This window comes from Falco punctatus, assembly GCF_963210335.1.
Source record: "Falco punctatus genome assembly, chromosome: 21".
NCBI classification, from domain to species: domain Eukaryota; kingdom Metazoa; phylum Chordata; class Aves; order Falconiformes; family Falconidae; genus Falco; species Falco punctatus.
The window spans coordinates 273,093-300,867 of NC_137601.1; the positions used below are offsets into that span (position 1 = coordinate 273,093).

At 48.8% G+C, this 27,775-nt stretch overlaps 3 protein-coding genes across 6 annotated transcripts; 1 reads left to right on the forward strand and 2 right to left on the reverse strand.

Annotated features, from left to right (window-relative positions):
* Positions 1–1,356: 1,356 nt before the first annotated feature.
* LOC308056014 (uncharacterized protein) lies at positions 1,357–7,003 on the reverse strand. Of its 4 annotated transcripts, none has more exons than XM_080370774.1 (4): positions 4,781–7,003; positions 2,718–3,813; positions 1,957–2,076; positions 1,357–1,516 (listed from the first exon to the last, which is right to left on the reverse strand). In XM_080370774.1, the coding sequence occupies exons 2-4, from the start codon at positions 2,764–2,766 to the stop codon at positions 1,362–1,364; spliced, it is 324 nt and encodes a 107-aa protein (XP_080226900.1). In that variant the 5' UTR covers positions 2,767–3,813; positions 4,781–7,003; the 3' UTR covers positions 1,357–1,361. The 4 variants fall into 4 exon arrangements, with proteins under 4 accessions (XP_080226900.1, XP_080226899.1, XP_080226898.1 ...); XM_080370773.1 differs by having other exon boundaries at positions 4,327–7,003; XM_080370772.1 differs by having other exon boundaries at positions 2,718–2,825; positions 3,514–7,003.
* A 17-nt stretch (positions 7,004–7,020) lies between these two features.
* LOC308055992 (E3 ubiquitin-protein ligase TRIM39-like) lies at positions 7,021–23,694 on the reverse strand. Its single transcript, XM_080370713.1, has 6 exons — positions 19,496–23,694; positions 18,500–18,595; positions 17,527–17,757; positions 16,802–16,824; positions 15,936–16,051; positions 7,021–15,368 (listed from the first exon to the last, which is right to left on the reverse strand). The coding sequence occupies exons 1-6, from the start codon at positions 19,913–19,915 to the stop codon at positions 14,854–14,856; spliced, it is 1,401 nt and encodes a 466-aa protein (XP_080226839.1). The 5' UTR covers positions 19,916–23,694; the 3' UTR covers positions 7,021–14,853.
* LOC308055974 (E3 ubiquitin-protein ligase TRIM7-like) lies at positions 23,688–27,756 on the forward strand. The gene is made up of 7 exons (XM_080370658.1): positions 23,688–24,220; positions 24,912–25,007; positions 25,345–25,575; positions 25,773–25,795; positions 26,046–26,161; positions 26,366–26,395; positions 26,951–27,756. The coding sequence occupies exons 1-7, from the start codon at positions 23,801–23,803 to the stop codon at positions 27,463–27,465; spliced, it is 1,431 nt and encodes a 476-aa protein (XP_080226784.1). The 5' UTR covers positions 23,688–23,800; the 3' UTR covers positions 27,466–27,756.
* Positions 27,757–27,775: the final 19 nt, after the last annotated feature.

Consider the following 27,775-nt stretch of genomic DNA (forward strand, 5'->3'; position numbering starts at 1 on the left):
AACATTCAAGCCCTCGTGCCTATGCCTCCAGGTAGGGCATGGGTGAGCAATCACCATCCTGCACCGGAGGTCCCGCTGCTCACCCAAAAACCGGAGCCAGCTGCGAGGCTGGACGGACAGAGATTTGGGCTCAGCCCCAGGGCTGGGATAGGTCTCCTCCAAACTCCTCACTCCAGAAACAGGTTCGAAGTTGAACCTGGCTTCAGAAGGTACCTGTACCCACACCAAGCAGCAGTCCCTACAGCCCCAAGCCACACAGGAACCGCTGCAGCTATCAGTTCCTCAGCAAAACAAACTCTTCAGGAAGTAATAAAGAAAAGGACTATCCCTTCCCTCTGCTGCCCAGTGGAGTAAACAGGATTTTTTTTTTATCCTCATTAAAAAATACCACCTGTCATTTAGCTAAGTAATTTCTTGCTGCACTGAGCTTCCCAGCGGAAAATGCATCAGACAAAATAAACCCCCCTTTTTCCTTTTTTCCTCTCCCTTTTGCTGCAATAAGATGAAATAAAGTCCAGAATATCCATTTTCTTAGAGCAGGCAGTGACAACAACAGAATCAGCACCTCTACAGGATTCCCACACTTTACGCTCATGGTTTCTTCTCCTGCCATAGAAGTTTTGCCCTCAAAAATATGGGTGATGCTAAAAAAAAGTCCATTTATTTAAAAACTGCCTGTAATGCATTGCTTTCTCCTCTTCGGGGCCTTTGAGCTGCAGGCAGCAGCTACGGGTGTCCTGAACAGATCAAGCTGTTCCTTTGAGTTTCATCCAAAGTCAACAGCAGGAGTCAGATACCTCCTGAAGGACCGTTTGTTGTCTACCCTAGATGGATGACTTGGCTTCTGTTGCCTGGAATTTTGGGTTAGCACAGGTGATATAAATACCTAATATCTATTAGATATACATGTTCTTTATTTCTCTTGGCTTCCAGCAGCTCCTTGATGCTTCCCTTTGCAACCTTTGGTGCCAAGTTTCCCAGCACTGCACTGTAGGGTATAATGGGATGCAACCAGGGGAAAGCACCTTGGTTTGCCCTTGGGGCTTTAGCAGCAGGATTATGTTCAGGGCCACAAGCTGCTTCCAGACCACCAGGAATGCTGAGTCTGAAGAGCTGTTAATAGGAGCGCCTGTCCGGAGAAGGAAAACATGCACACAAGCCAAATGTGGCTGCCAGTTATAAGCCTGCAGGTTTATTGCTAGAGCTGAAACAGAATCAGGCCAGACGTAGGGGAGCCCTGCAGACAGAGCGGGTCCAACCATCCGAATTTAGGGGGATAACGGTTCAGGATTAAACTGAGGACTCAGAGTGTTGAAATGGCTGGACCACATCAGCGGCCCTGGCCCTGCCCCCGCTGCAGGCTAGTCCGTGGGATCCTCATCCCACTCCTCGTTGCAGAGGTCTGTCTCGCAGCAGGAATACCGGGACGTCAGGCGGGACTCTGCGTCAGACGCCCGTTCTCGGCCGCAGTTCATCACGGAGGTGCAGCCTTGCTGGTAATAAAGGGTCACCTTCCCTGTAGAGGTGGTGGGGAGAGGGGACCGTGGTTTAGAAGAAAGCAGCACCAAACTAAAACAAAACAAAACAATCAGTGGTGGGCTTTGGAAAGGTGGGAAACCAGCCCCTTAAATAGCACAGCCAAACGAAGTCACACCTTGCTTGCTTTAATTAGGACAAAGAGCTCGCTGGGGCATGTGCATACGGACAAAGCTCACGTGGGTCCTTCAAGTAAGAGTCTCTCCTTTGCCTAAAAAGGACCTTTTTTTTTTAACCGTACATCATGCATCCTCCACTGAGAGAAGGAATCTGGCCCCTTGCGTTAGCCCTTTCCCCTGATCGGGTTCATTGTCCCATCCTCATTCATTCTGCAAATCAAACTAGTTTTCCAAAGGCCAGGACAACCCCTGCTGAGCCAAAGGCAACACACGGTTTTGACACCCCCCTGCCTCTGCGTACCCAGGGAGGTTTTAATGATGGCACATTTCTCTCTCCGCTCACAAGTAGTTTCATTCGCTCCGCGGAAACACCCGATGAAGGGGATCTTGTACTTGCAGACTTTGCATTGAAGAGCCTGGACTGCAGCAGACAGAAGAGGCAATGAACATGAGGCTCCATTCTGCAGAGCCGTGGGCGGTTTTTGCTTCAAACACCCCTACAATAAGATGGGGGTGACCCCAGAGAAGATGTAGAGCCCACCAGGGAAGGGACCAAGTATCACCATCACTAACAGACGTGGTAACGGGAGCCTTCGTCTGTCAGGAGAGGGAAATGATGGACAGTAAACACTTCTGGGCAGAGCTCTGCAGGCAGACACAGCCTCTGGTGAGCAAACCAAACTACATGAATGTGGACGTGGGCTTTGGGGCGGGGTTTACCCAGATGAAATGGGGTTCATCCACAGCAAGACCATCACAACAGCTCTCTGGGGCAGAAGAGGTGCACATCCAGCCCGGGATCCAGCAACCTGCCGCTGAAGGTGCTGGCCCAGAGGAGGTCTGTTTGGGTGCAATAGCTCTCCCGGGAAGTGAAAAATTTTCATGCAAGCAATGATGAGAACAGTCGCGGAGATTTCTCGCCACTGGCTGTAGACTCAGAGCAGATGATACCCAGCTCACGCAGCGACAACGCTGCAGACATCAAGAGCTTGGAAAGACTCATCCAACTACCATCAGATATTCCCTTTATTAAATCCTATCTAACTGTAACCCTCCACTTACCGACTCCGATGCACAAGGCAAGAGTCAGCCCCATGAAGAGCACCTTCATCTTGGGAAATGGGACAGATCCTGACCTTCCAGCTGCACTTCAGCCCAGCGCAGGGTTACCTATGAACGAGAATGGCTCATGCGGTTTATTCATCCCTGTAATGAGTTTCCTCAGTTATCAGCCTTCTAGCAGGAGGAAACCAATCAGGCAAAAACTTCACAGCACAGATGTTTCTGATCTCTGTCTTAGGGCAAAACCAGTAGAGGAACTTGAAGCACATTATTAGATAATCCTCCAGCACCTTAAAAAGCTGAAATACAGACAATTCCGTCTTTTTTCTTCTATCAATTTTTACAGCCATGCATTCAAGGCAGAAATCTCCAAGTGAATAAAATGATCTTATGAGGGAAAACAACACATCTGTTTATTTCCTAAGATGCTTCCACCTCTTGCTTAGACACAGCACCAGCAATTGTGTGTATGCAGAAACAGGCAGGTTTAGGCAAATAAAGGGGAAAAATATTTGAACGCCCAACCCTGGCACTAGGAGTCTTATACTCTACCAACTGAACTAGCCAGGAAACCAAAATTATCTAGTTCCATTATTTTTCTCACAGAAAGCATAAATTGGATGCTGATTTAGCAAAAGGCCCAATTTTATGAGCATAAAACAAGTGGTATTCAAGTAAGTGGAGGCTCTTTCCTGGGGGATTTAAGAGGGTGTGCTAGGATGGTGCCAGTGGATGCAAGCACAGAAGGAAGACACAGGGAAGTCCCAAAGCAAAACCCCAAGAGAAGGTCCCTTACCAGACTCTGCTTTTCCCTCTGAGCTCCAGGCATCCACGAGCCACGTGTCTCTGCTGCTTTTATTTCTCTCCTGCTCTTGGGCTGACCCAGGACCTGAATGACCTTGGAGCAGGTGGGGGATATTGTTTGGTGGGAACAATGCTTCTGCTCGCACCTGGGTAAACACGGCTCCTCCTCGAGCCCAGGCAGACCTTCCGTGGCATGGAGTTATTCATTACATGGGTGAGCCTGCAGGCTCTCAGGCCCTTGAATCTCATTTCAATCCCAGCACCCAAATTTGAAGTCAACTCAGGGTTAACTCTGCAGGAAAGACCCAAAGAGGCAGATTTTATAGACAAACGAGTAAGTCTATAGCACTTCTCTGCTTGTGAAGGCAGCACCTTCACCGGTCCCCTTTTGAGACCAGCTAATTTGGGTTTTCCTCCAATAACAAGGGTAGAAGGATGTGCCTTATCCCACGTAGGAGCCCTGCCAAAAAGCACACCCTCCCATCCCCCTTCTCTATCCCCCTCCCCGTTCAGCATCATGTTTAATCACACTGATTCATCACGTTGGGTGCGGTTTTTCATGGAGCAGAGAAGAGGGAAAAAAAAAAAAGCATCAAGGGATGGGAAACTTTCGCCTTATCCTGGAGCCCATTTATCCTAAGCAAGCAGGACTTTGCAGAAGAGAAAAAGACTTTCAGTACTTCCTATTGTCCCCCCCCCTCATTGCTGTATTTTTCTTGTTTCGATTTTCTTATCCAGCCTTTCCCTCAGCTGAGCTACTCCAGGCATGGGACCTGGAAGAGCTAAAATGCATCTTTTCACACACCTTCAAGTCAAAGGCTCCTACAGACCAGGAGGTTGGCTTCTTTTAACACAGATGGGTGGCAGAGCTGCATGAACTCTTCTGTTATTTCTCATGGAGCAAACCAGCTTGTGTCATGGCCTTGACGGGACACAGGTCAATCCAGTTGACAAGCCCCACGGGTGGATGCTTGCTCAACACAACAAGTGCTCCAAGAACTAACACAACCCATGGACTACACATGCTGGAGAAATATGGGTCATAAGAGAGCCTGGTGCCCACAGTCAGACCTTTTTTCTGGAGGGTTGAAGCTGCCTGGTTATGGCCTGAAGTAATGACATGTTTAATTAGGACGTGATTCTCAGAAACCTGCCTACCTGCCTCGAGTTATTTCCAAGTCCTTTGGCTTCACCTGTACCAACCCAACATGATGTTTATGCAGCTGTTCTTGTGCTGACAGCAGAAGTACAGATGATACCTGCATTTTCTGGAGCATGAAGCCAAGCTCAGCTCCTCCAGGCAGCCAGAATCAAAGAGCAAGTGGAAGAAGTTCCCAGAGGGCTGGGTCCTTGTATGAATTCAACACACATCCTGCTCCGGATAACTCTGGAAAGAAGCACAGTGTAATACTTTCCCAGTCCAAAGCTCAGCTTGTTTTCATCTCTGCTGTACAGCAGCATTCGCCTTGCTCTCACATGTGGTGCATCCTCTGCTGTGGAGCAAAAGGCTTTGGTCTAAACCAGAAGGGATACTCTCAATCTAAGGCATTAAACACAAAAAAATAGGTTAGTAAATATTTTTTCCCTTGTGTTTAGAAATGTGCTGTAAAGTGAAGACCATGGATTTCCTGGGACTTATCAGGCACTCTGAGAGTACCTGGGGTTGGATTTGCTCCAGTTTATTACCCAGTTCCAATCTGGAGAGGTTTACAGGGCTCAAAGACCGCATCAAAGCAATAAGAAATAACGTAATGTTAGGGCTTGAGACAGGGGCAAGTAGAAATCACTCTGAAGTGCTAGAGATTGAAGGAGCCAACTTTTCTCCTTTCCGAAAAAAAGGAAAGCCACCCTGACTACCAGATGGCACTGGATTTGTTGGGAGACAGCTCCTCTCTCGGAGTTAGTGATCCACCCTGTGGGAAACATCCCTGAAATTTTTACGAGGGGGAAAAAAAAAAAGAAAAGAGAGACGCCCAACGTGGGGCTCGAACCCACGACCCTGAGATTAAGAGTCTCATGCTCTACCGACTGAGCTAGCCGGGCGCTGCACGCAGCGCTGTACGGCAGCTTCTCAGCATCATCCGAGACGCAGGCGGTGACCTGGTGGGGCCGGGGGGGTCGTCTCAGGAGAGAGAACGCAGCAGGAAAAGCTCCAGGCCGGCAGCTCCCTTTTCTTTCTCCCGACGTGGTTGCTGGAGCGCCAAGTCCCCTTTGGTCTGTGCCCAACCAGACTCCGCACCCACGTCCGGGAGCACTCGGACAGCGGGGGAGGGCGGGAGGGGGGGCGGGATGCTTTGCATCGCGCAGCTGAATCTGCGAAATGTAAAAAAAAAAAAAGAAATTAAAACTCTCTTCCCTGACCGGGAATCGAACCCGGGCCGCGGCGGTGAGAGCGCCGAATCCTAACCACTAGACCACCAGGGAACTGCGATAACGTGTGTTCCCCCAATGTGAGACCAGATACGCGGGGGCACAAAAGGTTGCGCTTGGTGCACAGGAGGGTGTTTTCCTCTTCCTTCCTTTAGCAGCTAAAAAGGACACCCCCCACCCCACCCCACACCCCCACCCCCCACCCCACCCCCCTTTGTGTTTATTTTCTGCTGCCATCCAGCAGCAAGCCCTTCTCGGTGGTTTCTCCAACACCTGGGAGTCTGAAAGTCACCAGCCACCAAATGCCTTTTTTCCCCTCCTCCTGGGGACACCTGGTCCCCAAACACATGGTTGTTTGTCTGCTCCCATCAGAACTGGAAGGTCTTCCCAACTTTCCAGCTGCTGGATTCAATCTCAATGCATTCAGCTGGGTTGAAAACGCCCCAGAAGCCCCAAGTTCCTCCATTTCTTGGGCGCAATGCGTGAAAAAGAGCAGGTTACTGGCATCTCAGTAGCTCTATAAAAATATGCAGAGCTGTGGATGATGACGTTGCTGCAAGGGGATCAGTCTGATCCTTGAGATTCGTGATAATTTCAGACCACTTACTGATTTTTAGGCATTTTCCCCATGTTTGAACACAGTTCAGTTGTTACACAGGCCTCTTTCCCCAGCTACTGCACACAGATCTCCTGATTTTTGAGGGAATTCTCCATTTTCAGAAGAGACTCCCTTCAGCTCCTGATGTGCCACATTACAAGTCCCATTGTTTTGGCACATATCTACACACAGAATAGAAATAAGACGGGAGGAGGATGAGAACAGTTCAGTAGAAAAATTGTTGCAGCTTTCTCCTGCCAGGTCCTTTATGGGAGTTTCTGGAAGAGTGGGAATGTGAACAGCAAAGAGCTTTAACAAAAGCTATGTGGTGATGTAGGTCAGCACAGATGCATCAAGGAGGGGAAAGACCAGATTTAACGACAGTGGGTTGTGCTCCAGAGAGTTAATTGAATGAGGAGCCTGAGATTTGTCTGCTATTCTAGGTCATGTCCCAAGAACAAATAATTCCATCCAGAAGCAGGAATGCATGACTGCAAAGTCTCCCCCTCCACACAGTCTTGCCGCCCCCCCCCCCCAGCTCATTCATGGGATGAATGAGTGCAAAATGTTTTTTGCAGGGAAAGGAACAAACTGGTTTCTTGATTTTGAGGATAGTGGAATTACCTCTGTGGGTACAACATCCAGAAATAAAGCTAAGCCATGAGACAAGCACGGGAAGGAGATCAACCTGGGCTAGAGACAAGCTGGATGGAGGAGTAAAGATGCAAGAGGAAGAGCCACAAAATATTTAAGCAATACTTAAGTCAAAGAAACAGCAACATCCCAGGAACAAAACCAACATCACGTAGGGACAGCACCAAAGTTGTTCACCATCATGCAGCAGAAGAACTCTACCCCCTTGGTATATAACCCCCCCATGTTGGATAATTCCCATCCTGGGCTCTCTATTCAGGGTTTGCCCTACAATATCTGAGTGAGGGCAGCAGAGAAGTCTGTGGGGCAGGAGGCAGGGCTGAGGGCAAGCTGGGAATGCAGCCCACGAGGTGGATCAGCAGTATCCACGGCCACACACAGATGCTCCTCTAAAGCAGCTTGCAAAAAGGGCTGAATTCTCCAGGACTGAGCTTAAATAGAGCTCCCAGGCATGGGCAGGGTGTCCCAGGTGGGGCTGTCCAGGGCCATTAATTAGTGCCCTCAGTTGGGCAGCTGGCCTTTCCACTTTAGGAAGAAGGGCTGATGATTGCCACAGGCACAGCAATACCCCTCTGCATGAGCTCAGGATGTGACAGCAGAGTCTGCTTTAGCTCTATCTAGCCTGGTGTTGGAAAAAAAAAGAAGAGATCTGATGAAGCAGCAGGGTGTAAATGCAAATTTTTCCTCTCTATCCATGTGGAAAGCAAATGTCTAAAATTACAGATGTAAAAGATGTGCATGGCTGAAGAAGTCATCCCACCCTCTCCACGGGTCCCAGGTTGAAAACCACCCCAAAATAACCACTAAATTAAATCTCAAAGAGCACGTGGGTGTCCTGTATGAGCGCGTTGCAGAGAGGGATGGAAAATAGTAAAAAAGGGGGAAAAAACCCTTAAAAAGGGGTGTTTCTGCCTGGTTTCGAACCAGGGACCTTTCGCGTGTTAGGCGAATGTGATAACCACTACACTACAGAAACCTGCCTTCTTGGAGGGGGGGGGGTCATGTTTGTGGAAAACCGGAATAAAGGTTGCTCCACCGAATTTTCCCCATTCCTAATGATGCTCCCTACATCCATTTGCCCTTTTTTTCCTCCTTTTGCTTCTTTGGGGTTTTTCACCTCATCTTCCAAGACCAACAACCACAAAGGCTTATCTCTCTCCCTTTGCCAACACCCATCCAGGCCACTTTTCTTCACAGAATCACAGAGTTGTGGAATCATTTAGGTTGGAAAAGACCTTTGAGATCAAGTCCGATTGTTAACCCAGAACTGTAAAGTTCATCACTAAACCGTGTCCCTAAGCACAGCCTCTACGTGTCTTTTAAACGTCTCACGATCTCCTGAGGGTGGTGAAAGCAAAGGACACAACCAAGAGAAACCCAACACATAATACTTTTTGACACCCAGAGGGAATTCTCCGATTAAAACTGCTTTTTCAGGGAGAAAATGCACCATACAATGCCTTCCTCAGATACCCCAAAGAAGGAGTTGGAGTCCCCAGCCACTGCTTTGCGATGGGCAGGGCCATGGTCCCTTCTCCAGCTGGCCAAACCAGAGCTAAATGACACTCTGTGGTCACCCATCTTCACACAGAATGACCCAACTCCTTTAATAGCTGCAAGATAGCGAGGGAAAAAAACGTAAAAAGGGGATGTTTCTGCCCGGTTTCGAACCGGGGACCTTTCGCGTGTGAGGCGAACGTGATAACCACTACACTACAGAAACGGGGTGACTGCGATGCTTTGCATCATACCTGGAATAGGGTGAGCCCCGTTCCCCTCAGCGGGTGCTCCCAGGCACCTCAAACCCCTCTGGCAAATGCACCCCCTCTCCCGTATTGCTCCCCTCAGCCCAGACCCCAAAACCACTTCATCTGAACCCATTTTCTCTGCCTGTCGCTCTCCAGCTTCTGGAACATCACCCGGAAACATGGAGCTGTCCTGCTGCCTGCAAGGGGTTTGCACACTCAGTCGCACATTCGCCTCACACACAAAAGGTCCTCGGCGCACGACTGGGCAGAAACAGCCTCATCTTTTTTCCTGAAAACACACAAAAAAAAAACCAAGCCAAGACACTTGTTTCTGCCACACCATCCAGACAGCCTGATCAGGCATTTCACCAAATCTGCGTTTGGGTTGGGTTCCTCCACAGTAAAACCCAGGAGGAAGAAAAGGAGTCAGTTCCTTTGCTGAATATTGATGCTTTTTTTTTTTGAAAAATCAAGGCATTTAGACGTATATTATAGATCTATTTAAAGTTATCTATAAAAGTGTGCATTGTAATACAGAAATTAAGGTTTCAACAGCAGGGACGGCCCTTCACGCTTTTTAATTTGCAGCCCTGCTGCTCTGCAGTTTGGAAGCAGTGTTTTGCTGAAGGTTATGAATGAGTGAAAAACCAAGGAGATGCTTTAAAAATACCCCAAAAAAGCCCCAAAACCAGATGTTTCTGCCTGGTTTCGAACCAGGGACCTTTCGCGTGTTAGGCGAACGTGATAACCACTACACTACAGAAACCCGAATACAGGACGCTGCGGGTGACCCACCCCTCGCAGGATGGATCTAGGTCTCTACCACCCTCTCCTAGCTCCTTTTCTAGCGAAATTCACCTCAAATTAGCCATCACCATTAGAAAATGAGCATTTTTTGTAGCCACCCGCACTCGAGGGTAAAAAGAAGAACAAGTTTATTTGAGCCATGGCTCAACACAGAGAAGTCCTGCAGGACCCCCGAGGAAGAAAAGTTGGGTTTTAAAAGAATTAGCTTTTTTTCTGGAGACACTTTCCCTGACCGGGAATCGGAACGGGGTCACGGCGGTGGCAGCACGGGATCCTAGCCATTAGACCATCAGGGAGAGCTGGTTTGGGGGAAAACCAATGGTTTTAATTACTTTTGCTCTTTTTAAAAAAATATTTTTGTCGGGTTTAATTAAGTTTATTAATTTTTATTAGTTTTGCTGTCGAAGCAAAGCAGCTGCTGTTGTTGTGATGAGAAGCAGCAACTCCAGAACAGCCAAATGTGCCGAAATAAAAGATCAGATTGGTAGAATTTGGGTATTTATCAGGTCCCTGGTGGTCTAGTGGCTAGGATTCGGCGCTTTCACCGCCGCGGCCCGGGTTCGATTCCCGGTCAGGGAAAAGATAATCAAATTTTTCTTAAAAAATTAAGTTGAATTTATAAATGCCTTCCCATCTTTGCTAGATTTCTGCCTTTCCCTAGAAAGTAAAAGACAATTCCAAATCCACGTAAGATAAGGCTGACGAACTATTTCTGCAAGAATAATCCTATGGTCAGGTGGGACTAAATCTATCAGAGCATTTTATCTGCTCCCTTTCCCTTTGTCGGGGGGAATCTCTGGGGACACAGACACTTTAACAGATTCCTGCATGTTCCTACCCAAAAAGGAGACAGGAGCAGTGATACCTCCACGATGGAGTGAGGCTCCAGGCTGTGCTGAACCCCCTGCCCAACTTGTCACTGTGTCCCCATATAAAACTATTAACGTACAGATTAAAATAAATCCCCTTCTGCAACTTGTGCTATAAATAAAGATTTTTTTTCCAAGCGCAGCTATTCCAGACATGAGGGGAATATTGTTCCACAAATTTAATGACAAGGACTAAAAGCGAAAAAGATTTGCGGTTGTTTCTGCCCGGTTTCGAACCGGGGACCTTTCGCGTGTGAGGCGAACGTGATAACCACTACACTACAGAAACCCTCCACATCCTTATTCTGGGGGCCCCCAGACTTCACCTGTACCCCATCCTTAACCCCTTTTTGGTATTAAAGTAAGTGTGGGGGTAAAGAAAAAAAAAATCTTTTCCACCGAATTCACATGGAATTCCGCCCCCCCCCCCCCCCCCCCCTTGCTGCTGTCGCTAATTATTTATCCGAGCGGGAAGCGTTTAATTTAATATGCAAAAAAATTGCATAAATGTTGCCAAAATTGCATCGGGGGCCCTGGGTGAGGAGATTTTTCAGCCTTTCCAAAAAAATCTCTCTGCTGGGGCGTTTCACTACCTTCTCAGCCAGAATGTGGGCAGGGAAGAGGATATGGAACCACTCGAATCCCACACCAAAACGAGGACAGAAAAGAGCTTCCTAAGCGCCCGGCTAGCTCAGTCGGTAGAGCATGAGACTCTTAATCTCAGGGTCGTGGGTTCGAGCCCCACGTTGGGCGGCCGAATTTTTTTTAACCAACCCTCAAGTTAGCGCGATTCGGTTGAAAATAACTCCCGATTTTTCAGTGCTCCCCCGCTGATAACAACTGCAAGCGCCTCCCTTCGCACAAAAATTAAACCCACCAAAAACATACACACACACAAAAAAACCCCCACTTTACTTTTTAGTATCGCTATATTACCCTTTTTAACAAGAATTAGCCGCCGTCAGGATGGCCGAGTGGTCTAAGGCGCCAGACTCAAGGCTCTGCCTTCCTACAGTTGGGTATTCTGGTCTCCGTGTGGAGGCGTGGGTTCAAATCCCACTCCTGACAGGTATCGTTTTATTGGGCACATTCCTGAAAAAATTCATTTTCCTCTTCGAGCTGCTCCCTCCGGCCTGAAAGCAGCCCAACGCTGTGATCACCCCTCAAAAATCATTAGACGGGCCTTTTCACCCACTTACGGAGTACGAAGACTACAGAAGGGCTAGTTTTGGGTTTTTTTTTTACCGCGTCCAGGATTATTTTTTTTTTGCACACCTCCGCGGTGAAACCAGCTTTTCTGGAAATTAGCCACGTAGCCCCCCAGAATAAGGTGGGGGTTTAGGAGCAGCCCCTTGAAAGCAGCGGGTTTGGGCTGTCTCGGAGCTCTTTGTGCAGGGAGGAATGTGCGGGCAGGTGCAGTCACAGCGAGGGCAGAAAGGGGCCTGTAGCAACCGGAGTTTCTGTAGTGTAGTGGTTATCACGTTCGCCTCACACGCGAAAGGTCCCCGGTTCGAAACCGGGCAGAAACACCCATCTTCTTTTCCTGTTTTCCCTTGTTCTGGCGAGCTGCTTTGCGTGGTTTTGGGGTGGTTTGTTTTGTTTATTCCTTCTTTAATTTATTGCTTTTCTAATTTATTTCTTTTTAATTTATCCCTTTTTTCTTCCTTTTTTCACTTATTCCTTTTTCTACTTATTCCTTTACTTATTTTTTAATTTATCTTTTTTGCTATTTATTCCTTTTTTCCCTTCCTTGTTCTGGCGAGCTGGTTTCCGGGGGTTTTGGGGTGGTTTTTTTACTTATTCCTTCTTTAATTTATTCCTTTTCTAATTTATTTCTTTTTAATTTATTCCTTTTTTATTCCTTTTTTCACTTATTCCTTTTCCTACTTATTCCTTTACTTATTTTTTAATTTATCTTTTCTATTATTTATTCTATTCCTTTTTTTAAGTATTATTCCCCCCCCCCTTTTTTTTTTTTTTTTTCGTAAAATCCTGTCTTTCCAATTTCTCCCAGGTTTTTGCATGGTTCAGATAAATACTCCTAGGTACTATCCATATTAAAGAAAACGTCTATTTAGTAAATAATACTCATAAATAAACAATACCCTTGCTAAATAAAAGTGGTGCGGCTGGGCTGCAACAAGCTATCAAATGGCTTTAGGGATGCCTGTAACAGGTGTGAAAGGGGGGACATCCCGCCGAGGGAGGTGTGCACGTATGAGGAGGTATCGAAGCAAAAAGAGGCGGTAAGGAATGTTTGGGGGGGGGGGGGAGGGTCTTGTTATAATAGAAAAGGGTTTTTCAAAAACAAAAAAATCACGGTCTGGTCGGGGGAAAAAAGCATCTTCCCTGACCGGGAATCGAACCCGGGCCGCGGCGGTGAGAGCGCCGAATCCTAACCACTAGACCACCAGGGAGGCCGTAAGTGAGACCCCGCACAGCTCTGGATCGCAACCAGGACTAATCTTTGCAATTCTTTGACCTGTTTCCCTTTTATTTTCGGTCCTTTTCCCCTGTCCTCACTGCACTCCACCTCATCCACCCATCGATGCAGCTCATGCAGAAAGGTTGTCCCAAGCAGCCACCCTGTGGCTTCCCTTCGGGGAATGATGGCCACCCCGTGATCCGATTTACCCAAATCCAGGTGTTTCTTGGAGGGAAAGGGAGCAAGGACCACCCCTTGCTCTCCTTGCATGCAGCTCATTACTGGGAACCAGTTTGGAGTTGCTCATCCTGGGTGTGCTCTCCCTGGGGTGCACCACCTTGCTGTTGCACTCTGGCTGTACTGCTCGTGCTGTGGATTCTCCTGCCTATGCAAAGCAAACAAGCAGAGCTGTTCTTTGCATTAAAAAAAAAAAAAAAAAATTGTGGGGTGTGCGGCAGCTTCCAGAAGGGTTTTGCATATACCTGGCTGTGTGAAGGCCTATGAGAACATCCTCAATCATCTGCTGCTATTTAAGGCCAAGCTGCTGAAATGCATTTTGGCTCCTAATTATGAATTATGAATTATGAATTTGGCTCCTAATTATGAAACTCTTGGGAATTTAAGCAGAAGTGCTACCGTGGGATGCAGGAGCACTTATCACTAACAGAAGACCTTGCTCTGCCCAGCTGGGGATTTTGCAGAGGTTCCCAGTCGCTGCCCTTGAAGTGCCAGACAAAATAACCACACCAGGCTGCAAAGGAGGCAATTTCTTATTCTCATTTCCATAGTTTGCATTTGGCAGCTGAGGCAAACAAAGCTTTTCAAGCGATCAAAGGCACATCCTTACAAAGTGGTTTGGATTTCTGAAAACACTGACTCCATCCATTACGAAATGCTCCTGTGAACACCCTCCATCCCTCTCAGGTTCCTCCTTACACCCCTAAATACTCATTATCCAACAGCTCAGCCCAAAGCTGTTGCTCAATAAGAGGTTAAAGCCATCTCTGCCTTGGGGAAGATTTATTTCTCTTGGTTTTGGGCATGTCTCCATGCCACCTAGTTAATCTGGGCTCCCTCTGTAATCAGTGGGGAGAAGGAAATACTCTTACATCCACTCATTGAGCCATTTCTAGGTGAGATAAATTACAATTTGCCACCGTTCTCCACTGACCCTGGAGGGACCGTAGCCTGGATGGACGCATATGAAGAGGTGAGTCCTTACAACACCCAGTGGTGTGGACATCATGCAGCACCAAGCACTGATCCAACACAAGCTCACAGGGACAGAGGTACTTTGGATGATTTAAAGCACCCTTCCACCAGATCAGGTCTTGCCTGCCTCACCTGTGATTATTACCACCTTGTCCGCATAAAACTAGAAGTCATCATGCAGTCCTCCAGGCTGCTGCATCGTCATCCACAGCATCTATGCTCAGTTGCACAACTGAAAGCTCGGCGAGGCAAAGAAAGGGTCCAGCAAAGAGCAGGAATGCAAGATCAGTCAGGGAAGGCGGAGGGAGAGGAACTGGGAACCAGTGTGCTAGGCTCAGCTCTATCCCTGTCATCCAACAGAGAGGTTTTTGGAAGGGGTTTATGGGCATGGATGCACCAGGGTGGCATTGTTGGCAGAGCTGTCCGATGACAGATGTTATTTTGGGGAGCAGAGCAGCCGCTCTCCCATACAAGCTCTGGACCAACCGATGCTTCTTGCTGACAAAAATGATGGAGAAAGGAGAATTTTCCATCCCAGGTAGCACATTCTTTGTGCTCCCAAAAGCCATCTTTGGGGTGATGACCCCTCTACCATCTCCCTAGACCCTGGCAAGAGTGGCACCCAAGCAGATGCTGTCCCATGGTTGGGTCAGGGGGAGAGTGTGAACTGGGACCCCCTCCCCAGGCAGAGCAGAGGGAGGATTTGCTCCCCTGCAAAGGATGTCAGGGGGTAGGTGAAGATTGGTGCTTCATTATTGGAGTCAAAAAACGCCACTCGCCCTGCCTCATAGTCCAGGTAAACCCCAATCACTTTGGGGGCAGCAATCAGGGAGATGGGGATGGTAGGAGAGGTGAGAGCCTGGTACTGGCTCCCACACTGCCCCACAGCCCAGATCCCCACCTTGGGGTTGATGCTGATCCGTCCTTTCCTCCTGACTGACTCCTTGGCCACCCCAACTGCCCAGGCTTCCCCATCGCCCACCTCCACCTCCCAGTAATGCCTCCCCGTGCTGAAACCCTCACAGCCCAAGACACAGCGAGATGAGTCGAAGCGCTTGGGGTTGTCAGGTACAGGTTGGCGGGTGTCTTCCCATCTCACACGCTTGCGATCCTCAGACAGGACCAGCCGGGGATGCGCTGTCTCTGGATCCAATGTCAGACTTACTGGGGATAGAGAGAAGATGAGCATTGCAAGTGCAGCTTATTCCTCAAGGGCATTACGGACACATTTTCCCCATCTTTCCCCTTGGGATGCTCCAGCTCCCAGTCCTTGTTTGCCGGAGCTGAGCAGGAATGGTTTTATGCCTGTGAGCAAGGTTGGAATAGTAGAAAAGACAGCTGCATGAAGGGAATTTGATTTAGAGTAAAGGTAAGGCTTTCCATTTTTGCTGGGAGTCTCCCGGCCATTGAAAAGAGGGAAGAAATCCTCAGGTGTCTCATGACTTCCCATGTGGAAATATTTGCAATTTTCATCTTTGGTCTCATTCAGAGAGGTGATTCCCAAACGTGACGCTGAGCCTTCGTGAGATCACCCAGCACCCCAGAGAGCGCTGCCGGGAGGGAAGAATGCCCTCTCTCAGTAATCAACAACAGCAATTACTTCTGGCTATGCTAATGTGGCTATAGCTCTGCAGGGTGCGTTGGGAGTCTCCCTCCACAGCATTCCACCAGGACTCCTACCTAGCTTCCTTACACATTCTCAAACCCTCCTCCTTCCCAGTTGCTCTGTACCTTGAAATTTCATCAGCATCTCTTTGAGGGCAATATTTTTCTGAGGAAGACCAGTGGGTTCCTCTCCCAGCTCAGGTGATGTCTCTGCTGGCTTCTGGGCACTGTCCTTCTCAAGCCTGGAAAGAAGGAAGACTTTTCTAATAATACTTCCTTCACTCATAATTGTCATTATGCACTGATCAATTTTCAGCTGGATTCTCTTAGAAGGAAATAGGTAATAGTAGGACTAAAGCAAAGGCTTGGTCCTGAGGCAATCATTAATAAGCTCCCAGAGAAGAGTTTGTTGACCCACAGTAAGCATGTTGTTCCCAAACACCAGTGAAGAGTCCCTGGATAGTAAAGGCTTTCTCTCATGACCAGTAGCACCCTATATCACGGGGAACCACAGGCAATAAAAAATGCCTTTCCTTCCTTGCTTTTGTCTTTCCAATAACCCACCTTCTCGATCCGTGTCCAAAGAGGACATGAAAAAGGTCTGCTATAGGGCTGGAAGTTCATACTGGATTCCCTTCCACCTGGATGTGTTCCTTGGCATTTAAACATCTGTGTATTTTTAGCTGCTGGCTTGCTATTTTTGGTGTGCTTGCAAGGAGTGAAAGCTCAGCCCTTCAGGAGCAGGTAGTTTTGCATGGACTATAGAGAAGAAAGCAGCAGCAAGGCTGGAGGTACCATCATCCCATCTGATACCTTTCCCTGGTCTTCAGCATCCTACTTGGACCTTTTGCAGTGTCCTAGTTGTGTCCTATATGTCTCTACAGTCCCTAGCATACAGGGATCATAAGTTGTTGGGGTTTCGGAGTCCATCAGTGTCACCACCATAGAGATAAACATTAACATCACAAGAACGCATGAAAGGAGCTGCAAACCTGCTCAAGATGTTTCTGCTGTCCTACAAGGAAAAGATGAGAGATAGAGCATTAGGTCAGAGCAAAGTCATGATGGTAAACAACAAGCAGCTACCGCAGGAGCGTGGGGTGATGTACTCTAGGCACTGCTCTGTCTGAATTATGGGTCTCAAACGAGTGCCTTCACGCTGGTCTGCCTGCAGAGCGTTTGCAGGTCTGCTGGGGAGTTAGGTGAGCTCATGGCAACATCACTTAAAGAGCAGCTCATCGTAGTTATCTGCCATCACCCACCACCTTTCACGTCCCCACTCTTCCAGTACAGGTGTTATTACTTCTAATGCACACCACTGCTTCAGCATGTTTAAATGTTTCAAAAAAGCGTTAATTAGAGCCTGGAGGTGGGTGCAGGTGATGGGTTTGGATGAAGATGAGATGAGTGCCTGAGTGTTTCTCCACTGTGAAGGAACCTGGACAATTGTTTTGTATGTAGACACGTTCAATCAGATGGATGAATCTCATACCCATGTAAATAGTGATTTAAAGAGGCGGCGGTTGATTTCAAATATTCAAGTGGACAGTTGTGATCATTGCAGAAAATAATTTAAAAAAAGAAAAGAAAAAAAAAAAAGAAGCTTTGAAAGATACATTTTAAAAGAAAATTTTAAAAGGAGTATTTAGAACTAATTTGACTCCTGGACTGGTGACACCGGTGGTGTCCAAAGCTGGTGGTCTTCAGAGGGTCTCACCTGCAGGAATTCACACACTGGCTGCTGACACATCTCCTCCAGTTCACAGATCTGCTTGCCAATGGAGGAGACCTCCTCCAAAAGCCTGTTGATGATCTCCTCCTGTCTCCTCATAATCTCCTGGTCCAGCTTTGTCAGCCGGTCCAAGAGGAGACGTTCCTGTCCCTCCACGAACTGGTGCAGCTCCTTGACTTCAGACACAACCTTCTGCCTCTCCGTTTCCACTTGTTCCTGCAATAAGAACCAATGCACACAAGGGAAAGGCAGGGCTGGGAACAGAAATGGTCAAGAAAAATTGCAACAGAACTGATCTGACATGATGACTCATAACACAGCCGTAAGTTCCGGTGCCCATTGCAGAGCAGAAGAATAATTAATATGATATTAAATTTTTTTATTTGTTAGGGGGGGGGGGGGTTGCCATTTCTAGGCTGAAGTTGCTGGCAAGGAACATTTTGCATGGACTACAATCTTTGTACCCGAAATGCTCCAGACCTTAGAACAACAAGGGGAGATAAACCATATCAAAATAAAACCATAAACAGATTAGTCAGAAAAAAAGACGTCAGGGAAAGGGAAAACAAGACAAAAAGATGCAATTGGGTGAGCCCCATTTTCTGTGTGTATTAATAGGGGGAATCTAGGAACATGCCCCACTTGTGAGCAAGCTGGGGAAGAAGATGATCAGCAATAACCTGGCAAAATCCAACACATGCTCCCAGCCTGCTAATGCATACAAGAGGCAGGAAACGTGGGGGAAAAGGGAACGGTTTTTAATCTACCCCAGTGACAGGCTGTCACCAGTGCCCGGACCTCACCCCAGTGGAGAGGACCTTCCGTGCATGTGCAAGTGACTGTGGAAATGTGATCTTTGGCCATGGCACATCTTGTGTCTCCACATACGTTGTCATGGCCAGAGGGACAACCAAAAGGAGAGGGAGAAAGCCAATGCCGCCCAGGGACAGACACTTACGAGGAAGTCCAGGCTTTTCCTTTCTTCAGCCATCTTCAGCCCCAGCAGCTTTTCTCTCCTGTCCCTCAGGATCTGCACGTGAGCCTGGAATTTCTCCTGAGTGGAGAAGAAACAACTTGTTGGCGCATTTTCTTCCTCTAGCTGGTCTAGCCCTCTGCCCTCATCTCAGCTATACAGGTTTATCCCCTACAAACTCAAATTCTTCCTTGCTTAATAACGCAATAATCTGGCTCTAGGAATTCGTAAACCCTGATTTCTGGCAGAGCAGGACAGCCAGAACAGCTTGCTTTCTCCAACAACCAGGGTGAAATTCACGGCATAGATTGGAGAAGACTTGGGCAAAGGACCAACTCAGCAGAAAAGGAGCTTTAGATGGCTGGGGACACCCTGCTGGCATCTGCCCAGGCTCAGCTGCCCCAGAAGTTATAACCTCAGGCTGTTTACTCACTTCAGCTGCCCAGGAATGTGCTTATGGTCACATTCTCAAATTCTGGAGGGGACACTCAAGCCAGTTTATGGTGAGGAGACCATACCCTCCATCACCCTTGTGTGGTGAGACCCAGGTTACATCACACAGCTCCAGTGAGAACTGGAGCCCAGACCACCGACGTGTTGGAAAAACCAGCACCGTAAGACCAAATTCTGTCCTGTACATCTACACGCAGCATGTCCTGCGCCCCAAATGTCCGAGACAGAACAGCTGATCCTGCTTTGAGCAGGAGCTTGGGTTAGATGACCTCCTGGGCTCCTTTCCAACAGGATTTATATGAGGACACCATTATGATGCAGGAATGGAAGCTTCAAGATAGAAAGGGTGACCAGCAATGTAAACGAGGGGGTGCACAGAGCAGGTAGGGTTGAGGTCGCTGTAATTCAATGCTCCAACCACGATGCAGAAGGCAGATATCCAGATTTCTGCAAGCAGAGGAACCCACAGGGCAGTTCTCTGACCTGGTCCCCTCCTCCTCCCTGATCCCCACGCCACGCACATCCCACCTTATGCTCCTGTGCAGCCTCCTCGATGGGGACCACGGCATGGACCCGGTGAGCCTGGGACTCTCTGCAAACCAGGCAGATGGGGGTCTGATCCTCCTCACAGAAGAGTTTCAGAGCTTCCTGGTGCTTCTCGCACAGCCTCTCCCCCCCTGCCCCTCCTCTGGCTGCCTGCAAGCTCAACTGCTTGGCTATCTCAATGATTTTTGCCAGCTCCCGGTTGGGTCTCAGGTTCCTCTGTGGGGCTGTCTCTTTGCACCGAGGGCAGGCGAAATTCTCCTCAGCTTCCTCCCAGCAGCGGGTGATGCACGCCCGGCAGAAGTTGTGTCCACAATGGATGGAGACAGGGTCTTGGAAGAAGCCCAGGCAGATAGAGCAGGAGGCTTCATCACGGAAACTTTCAGCAGGGCTGTCTGCAGCCATGGTCTTGGCGGCGAGGATGACGGGGTAGCTTTCGCTTTCCGCCCCAGCAGGTCTTGCCTGCTGACTGTTCCCCTTCCTGCAGGTGTCTCAGGCCCCGAGGGAGGTGAAAGCAAGCGGCGGAAGAGATTTACTGCTAAGATGCAATGAGGTTTTCTCCAGGTCATGATGGCTGTGGAGCAAAACCCTGTGCTGAGCAGCTGCAGAGGGGAAGGGAGAATCGCCTTTTCCACAGGGATCCTGGTGGGTTGAAAAGAGGTTAAATGGAAAATAAACATCCTTCATAATTTCCTGGCTTGTTCAAGATCCACCTGCAGCTTTTGTATCACCCTTCTTCCCCCAAAAAATACTCAGGCAAACTGAGAAGAAGCCCCTGCCCCAAGCCTCCCCCATGGGGTCTGGCACTCAGAAGCCACACTGGTTTCATTGGTCATTAATAAATGTGCATTAAATTTATTAATTGAAGGGCATGGCCATGGGGATGGAGCTTAAGCAAGCCCCCTGTCACAAATAAGTCTCCTTTCTTCATGGTAAACCGCTGAGGCACATCCTTCGTTGCTCATTTCAGCTCTTTATTATTTAGCACACCCCACTGCTGGCGTCACCACCAGCCCACCAGCATCCTCACTTCTGCGTGTGTATGTGCATCTATAAATACTTTTATCGTTACTTTCAATTCTCCTTTTAAACAGGATGTCATTTCTTCCACGGTTCAGGGCTGAGCCTGGAGTCAAGCAGCAGCTAATTACCATGGCACCCTCTTATTTTTAATTTTCCTTTTGCTCCAAGCTTGCCTGCAGTTAAAGAGAGGAAAGGATTTTCTTCCACGCTGTAAACGAAATAACTTCATGACCAGCTGCACCCCTCACTCAATCTGCTCAGAAACAAGTTCTCCTTCATCCAAGATCCCACTGCACTGCAGGAGAGTATCCTTCAGCCCTCAGCCACTGCATTTTGGGGAAAAAAAGGTGACATTTCAGGAAAATCTTTTCAGCAATGGAAATCTCCCCTCCCATGGCTGCTTTTCAATTTGCAACGTCACTTTCCTCCAGCTGTGCTGACCTTGCACAGTCAGTTGGATGCTTTTTGTGCATCATCAGTTTTTTAAATCCTCAGCACCTCTGGTTTTCCTGCAAAGCCCCTGGCCTTGGGCTGTAGCAATGAGCCCCCAGATCCACCAAGACTTCATCCCAAACCAGGATTTATAACATCAAAGCAGTAAACGTCCTCCTTTCCTCCATCCCTCTCCTGGAGGGACAGCAACATCGTTCTCCTTCCTCTTTGACTAGAAACCCCTAAGCCATTCAATCCCACAGACCATCAAGCTATGGCACGTGGAAGACCTGCTCCTGCTCTGAAGCCCTTTGCACGCTGAAGCGAACAGAACTTATTTGCATTGGGCTGAGGCTGAGTAACGAAGTGACACATTGTCCTGAGCAAATCAGTAAATAACACATCCACCGTTATTTGGTTGCAAGTGGTTTTGGGGGTCATGATTTTCCAGTGCAGAGCTCTGTGCACACAAACACTCACACTGAAACCTGTGGTTTGGTTTCATAGTCAAGGCATCTTTTTTTTTTTTTTTTTTTTTTTTTTTTGTTAATCTGGACTTAAGGGTTGATTTAATGGAGAATGAGATATGCAGAGAGACTGGTGTTGTGACGGATACCCCTGAGGAACTGCTTAACTTTGACTTCTGCATCTAGGACATTGGTTTCTCTCCTGCTCTTCTTCCTGCTGTCTCACAAGCCCTGGCAGCATCAGCACCTCTGCCCCAACACCAAAAGTCACGTTTCCTCCCCAGTTAAATACATGCACCACACAACTGGAGTAATCTCGTGGCAACTACTTGCAGCAGCTTTGCTTTTTGGGGCTCGAAGCAGAGCTTGGTGTGCCTGGAAAAGGATCTCCAAACCCATCAACATAATTTGATGTTTCCAGGCCCTGGGGCCACTGAGGAGCATTTAAGCAGCTCCACTTGGGATGCTCCTACCCCCTGCCCATGGCCTCTCTTTAAGCTCAGTCCTGGGGGGCAGTCCTTTTGCAAGCTGCCTTGGAGGAGGACCTATGCACAGCCGTGGACTTTGCTGATCCATCCCTTGGTGATTCTTTACTGTAGTGCCCTCGGTAAGGAAATTTTATTCCCTGAGAAAATTTAGCAGAGGCTTGGTGCTGCCAGGATGGAGAAAAGAGGGGTGTTGAGGGGGTGTGCTAAGGGAGAGACTGGGACATGGGCAAAAATTTGCTTGCTGTGTCTAGATGATGCTGAACTTGGTCTTAAATATCAACAGGATTTTTTTTTTTTTTTTTTTTTTTACAGTTAAAATCTTGCATTATAGCTGTCTAAGCAGTAAACTGGGCTGGGCATGAGACGAGTTAAAAATAATGACACTCCTCTCCAAACGAGCCCTTCATTGGCTGTGTGTAACCAACGGGGACTATTAATGAGTGTGGTCCCAAGGTGGAGCTGGAGGCTCTGTTTTGAAAGACAGGAGGACATTTGCTCATTGTCTTTGTGCAAGAGGAAAAAGAAAATTAGTAATCAAGGGTTTTTCTGTGACATTCTGCTGAATTGCTTCAAGAGGTAGATATGGGGCAACCAGAATTAACCGTCAGGCACAAACCACCCTGTCTCAGTTTCCTCCTTTCTTGCATTGTGTGGTTTTGCTTCTGCCTCCTTTTCCCACAGCTTCAAGGTTAAATCTGGATACAGACCAGGGAAAGGGGTGTTTTTATCCCTGTAGGTCTGGCTTTCAGGGGAACAGTTTGGGCTGAAAAATAGGTCCATTGGGAAAGGTTGGGTGTTTTTTTTTCAGGCTGCTTGATGCCTGACTGTGCAGAGGTTGGGGAAGGTGAGATGGTGATGGCCAAAGCTACAAATGGGTCAGTTCAAAAGGATGGCTCAGAGGTTAAAGCGGTTCAAAGCCCCACATAGTGCAGACAAGACTTCCCCAGAGGGATGCAAAGACTAAGTGCTGCCCTTCCCACCGGGGAGGCAGGAGATGAGGTTGCTCTTGGCTGTGGCATCTAGCCCCCTTTGTGCTGGAAGTGGAATCCCTGGGGTGCTGGCATCTATCAGTGCCTGGAGAAATACTATGATAATTAGCTAATTAGCCGGGACTTGGAAATTGATCCTGATTTGGAATGCAGAAGCAGGGAGCAGTTTGAAGCCTGAAGCTGGAGGGAGGGGGGATCTGACAGAAATGGGGAAGAGGTGGCTGCAGATTTCCTGTGATCAGAGGGAGCTGGATGGGCTCCAATTTCCCACCTCCTTTTTCTGCTTTTCCCCCCACCTTGGGCACCCTTTGCTGCAAAGGCAGAACCGATGCTGGCCTCATGCCTGCCAGCAGCATTGATTTGGTGCTGAGGGGAGGACCAAACCCCCTCCCCACCCTGGGACCCTTCTCCCACTCCATGTGGGTGCCCATCAGCCCCCACTTCTGGCTTGGTTCCTTCTTCTTCACCCTCCCCATGACATGCAACCTCCTTCCCAAGCTACCCTTCAGCCTCACCTTTTCCATGGATGCTCTTCCCTATCTTTTCCATGCCAAGCCCCCTCCCCAAATGGTCTTTGTTTCTGTGTCCAGCTCCCTGCCAGGGTGTGGGTCTCATCTTCAGACCCGGCAGGGCTCACTTTCCCCAGCCTTCCTCCCTGCCAGGCTGGGGGTACCAGGAAACCACTCACAGGTACCAGCTATTTTGGGGATGGGGACCACCTTGGGCGATGTAACCAGGCAGACTTTGGCCATCACTGGCTTTCTCCCTTCCCACTCAGGCTCAGCTTTGGTTCTGCCCGCCCTGGGGGTGGCGGGAAAGGAAACGCCTTTTCCTTGCTCAGAGGAAAATGAAAGTGGCTGCTGTCTCACAGCTCACATCTTCGGGGGCCCCATGGCTGTGCCGAGCCCCACCACAGGGCTCCCCAGCGAAGCCTTCTGCTCCATCTGCCTAGAATATTTCCGAGACCCTGTCTCCATCCACTGCGGTCATAACTTCTGCCGAGCGTGCATCACCCGCTGCTGGGAGTGGTCCACGGCAAATTTCTCCTGCCCACAGTGCCACGAAACGGCACCGGAGAGAAACCTACGGCCCAGCAGAGAGCTGGCGCGGGTGCTTGAGATAGCTAAGCGGCTGAGTTCGCAGGCGGCCAGAGGGGAGACGGTTGAGGTGGAAGGATGCGAGAGGCACCAGGAACCTCTGAAAGTCTTCTGCAAAGATGATGAAGCCTTCATCTGTGTGGTCTGCCGGGAGTCCCGACTGCACCGGTCTCACACGATGCTTCCAGTGCAGGATGCTGTCCAGGAATACAAGGTAAAGAGGATTTTTTCCATCTAGGCATGCACTAGGAGCCAGACCAGCACCGTCAGGGCTTGATGTTCCCCTAGCAGCATGTCACCATCAGGCTGTGAAACATCTAGCCATCACCCAGGGCAGTAGGCTGGGGGCAGAAATGTTGCCCCTCCTGGGGTGTTTGCCTCCACTCCTCACCCAGAGCGAACTGGCCTTTTTCAAAATGACAGTGTAGACCACGCGCCACTGCTTCCGTGGTCTCAGTTCTCATCTAAGAGCCCGATGCTCTGTGGCTGAAGGGATGAAGTTTAATCTTCTCTTCCCTGCTGCAAAATTCAAGCCTTTGTCCAGCTCTGGTGCTTTCTGGGTATCTGCTGATCCCAGGATGCTCTCTAAATTGGCAGGAACGTGGGCAAATAAAAAAGAACGCGTTGTCTTGCTGCATCAGTGAGTTATATCAGCTCAGAGAAAGGATCTGATGCAGGCAAGAGCTGGTGCAGAAAGCTTTCTGCACTATGTGGAATTTAAAGCATGGAAAGCTTTAAATCTTCAGCTCGGGACCCTTCCCGACCAAGAGGGACACAAGGAAAAGGTCTGGAGTTGACCACAGTGCAATCTCCTCCCCTGAGGATTTTTTTTTTTTTTATTTTTTTTAGGCTATTCCAATCTCCAGTGACAAGGATTCGTTATTATTTTTTTTTTCTTCCCTCAGGGGCAAATCCAGGCTCGCCTTCAAGCCCTGAAAGAAGACAGAGACAAACTCCTGGGTTTTCGAGATGTTGAAATGAGGAGGAACTGGGAGTACTTGGTAAATGTTTTTATGAGGGGGGATGAGGGCCTGGATGTTTGGCTTTAGATGAGATGCTGTGCGGGAGATTGTCCTGCTTTGCCTTGGGCCTGGGGTCCTTCTCCAGGCACCAAACCAAACGCTGCCTGGCTTTTCCCTGACTTGTAGGAAAAAAATAACAGATCAAGCTTGGAGCCCTGCCAGGGACTCAATTGCTGAGTGCAAAGCAGTATATATCTCTATAGGATATACCATACTAGAGACGTTGACTCTAGATCTGCAGTCACTGGCATGCATTAGACCTTGCTGCACCCTCCCCGCCCCCCCCAATCTCTTCCCTTGTGCCCCCTCCTTGCAGGAGAAGACCAAAGCCGAGCGGCAGAGGGTTTTCTCAACATTCGAAGGGTTGCGCCTCTTCCTGGAGGACCATGCCCGTGATCTGTTGGCTCAGCTGGGAGTCCTGGAGAGGGACATTGAGAAAATGCAGGAAGAAAACATCACGAGCCTGACAAAGGAGATCTCTTGCCTAGACACATTGATCCAGGAGATGGAGGAGAAGTGCCAGCAACCAGCGAGTAAATTTCTGCAGGTGAGGGAGAAGGGAATGGAGCCAGGTTATCACAGCCTGGATCCAAGCTGTGGTCTGGCCCTGGGCATTGCCTGCTGATGCAGGCAAACCTGGACTGTGCTCTGCTCCAAAGCCAGATCCATGCTGTTGGTGTTTCAGTAGGTGTTTTGCTACCAAGACCCATTCACTGAGTTTCCTCTTCCCTCTCTCCTTTCCAGGACATCCGAAGCACCTTGAACAGGTATGGGCCTTCCTGAGCTTCTCCTCTCACCCCAGGCTGGGAAGAGGAGGTTGGACCTTGTGTTTGGCCTCACCCAGAGGCCAAATATTTTGCTTTGTGGACAGATCTCTGAGCAAAGGTGTCTCTACCCGTCATTGACCATACATCAGGTTTATGAAAGCCTGCAGCACTTCCTCCAGCCTACGGGTTCATTTGGTCTCTCTCAGAGGAGATGCATCCTTACCTCTTCATTCTTGGCCTCTTTCTCTAGGTTTCAAAATGAAAATTTCCAGCAGCTGCCATTGCTTCTTTCAGAGCAGGAAAAGAAAATCAGTCACTTCAGGGAAAAAAATATCGCTGTAGAGGAGATTCTGAAGAGCTTCCAAGGTATTGAGCGTGGGCTGGGGTGGGGAAATGGAGCAATACCTGTGTGAACATGAATTATATTGATTTACTTGGAGTGTAGATTGTATTAAATATTATTAATGTGATTATATGTGTGATCTCAGCATGGCAGAATCTCTCTGTTTTAATGTTCATGCTGATACCTGCATGTTATATCAACTGATGTCTCTCTTCTCCCCTCTTTAGATGTCCTGATGTTTGAGTTGCCTGAAAAGAGTAAGTCCACACCTCCTGGACATGAGGGAGTGGGAAGGACCAAGGGAAGGCTGAGCCCAGCCTGGGATGGGCCATGAGTTGGAGGGCCGTCTGGGGGAAGATGCTGCTGTGTCTGAACAAAACAATGAATGGGAGGGGAGGCAAAAACACCATTAGGGGTAAGGGAATCTTCACCATAATGTTGTTGGATTCATTCCTTTGATGGAGCTGCTAAGCTACATGAAGACTGGCTCTGCCCCTCACATCAGTATGTTCAGGGGCCAATGTGCGTTTTGGCATTTTGGGCACACAAAAAAAAGCAGGGGGAGGTGTCTCCTACTCATCTGTCCTGGAGCTTGTTCTCTTGCTCTCTTGGGAAGCTTCTTCTGATGCTCACCCTGAGTCATGTGGGATGGGGAAAGCAACATCTGCCTTTGCTGCAAGGGCAGAGTGTCCCAAGCCACGGGATGGGTGATGCTACAGGACCTTCCTGCTCAGCCCCAGCAGCGAAGCAGAACCTGGAGCCGTGGGAAATGGTTTGGTTTCCTTTGATGCTCTACTCTCTGCCCCTTGCAGTGAAGGTGACCCTGGATCCATCCACAGCTCACCCCCAGCTTGTCGTGTCTGAAGACAGGAGGAGCGTGAGGTGGGAAGATGCCCAGCAGGACCCATCTGCTGAGGGGTTTGGCACAGATCCCTATGTGCTGGGCTGCGAGGGCATCACTTCAGGGAGATTCTGCTGGGATGTGGAGGTGTCACCCCCAGGCTCCTGGGCCGTGGGGGTGGCCAGGGAGTCCCTGAAGAGGAAGGAGGAGACTGCTGTGAGCTCTGAGATGGAGCTCTGGTCTATGGGTCTCTGTGAGGGTCAGTTTTGGGCGCTCACCTCCCTCGAGCGTATCCCGCTATACCAGATCCAGGTCCCCAGAAGGGTTCGGGTCTCCCTGGACTATGAAAAGGGTCAGGTGGCATTTTTTGATGCAGATAAGAGGGCCCTGATCTTCACTTTCCCAGCAGTCTCATTCAAAGGGGAGAGTATTCATCCCTGGTTCCTGGTGTGGAGTGAGGGGTCCCAGATCACACTGTGTCCCTGAAGCTCTCCCAAACACAAGTTTCATGTCTCAAAGATCCCTATTTCCAGCACTTTGGAGGACTTCTGTCTACTGAAGTCCTAGTTGGCCTTTCTGGCCTTTCCTTCCATCCTTGGTGATGCTGAAGGGTTGAGTGTCTCTGTGGGTCAGCGTCCCACGTGGTCACCCCCAACCTGGGGTATCAGTGGCTGACAAATGGAGCCATGTCTGCCCCACAGCATCTTGCACCAGCTTGACTGCTTTTCTCTCTTCTCTTACGGTTTTAGATGAAGTAAAAATATTTATGTGCTGTAACATTCTCTGTCTGGTTATT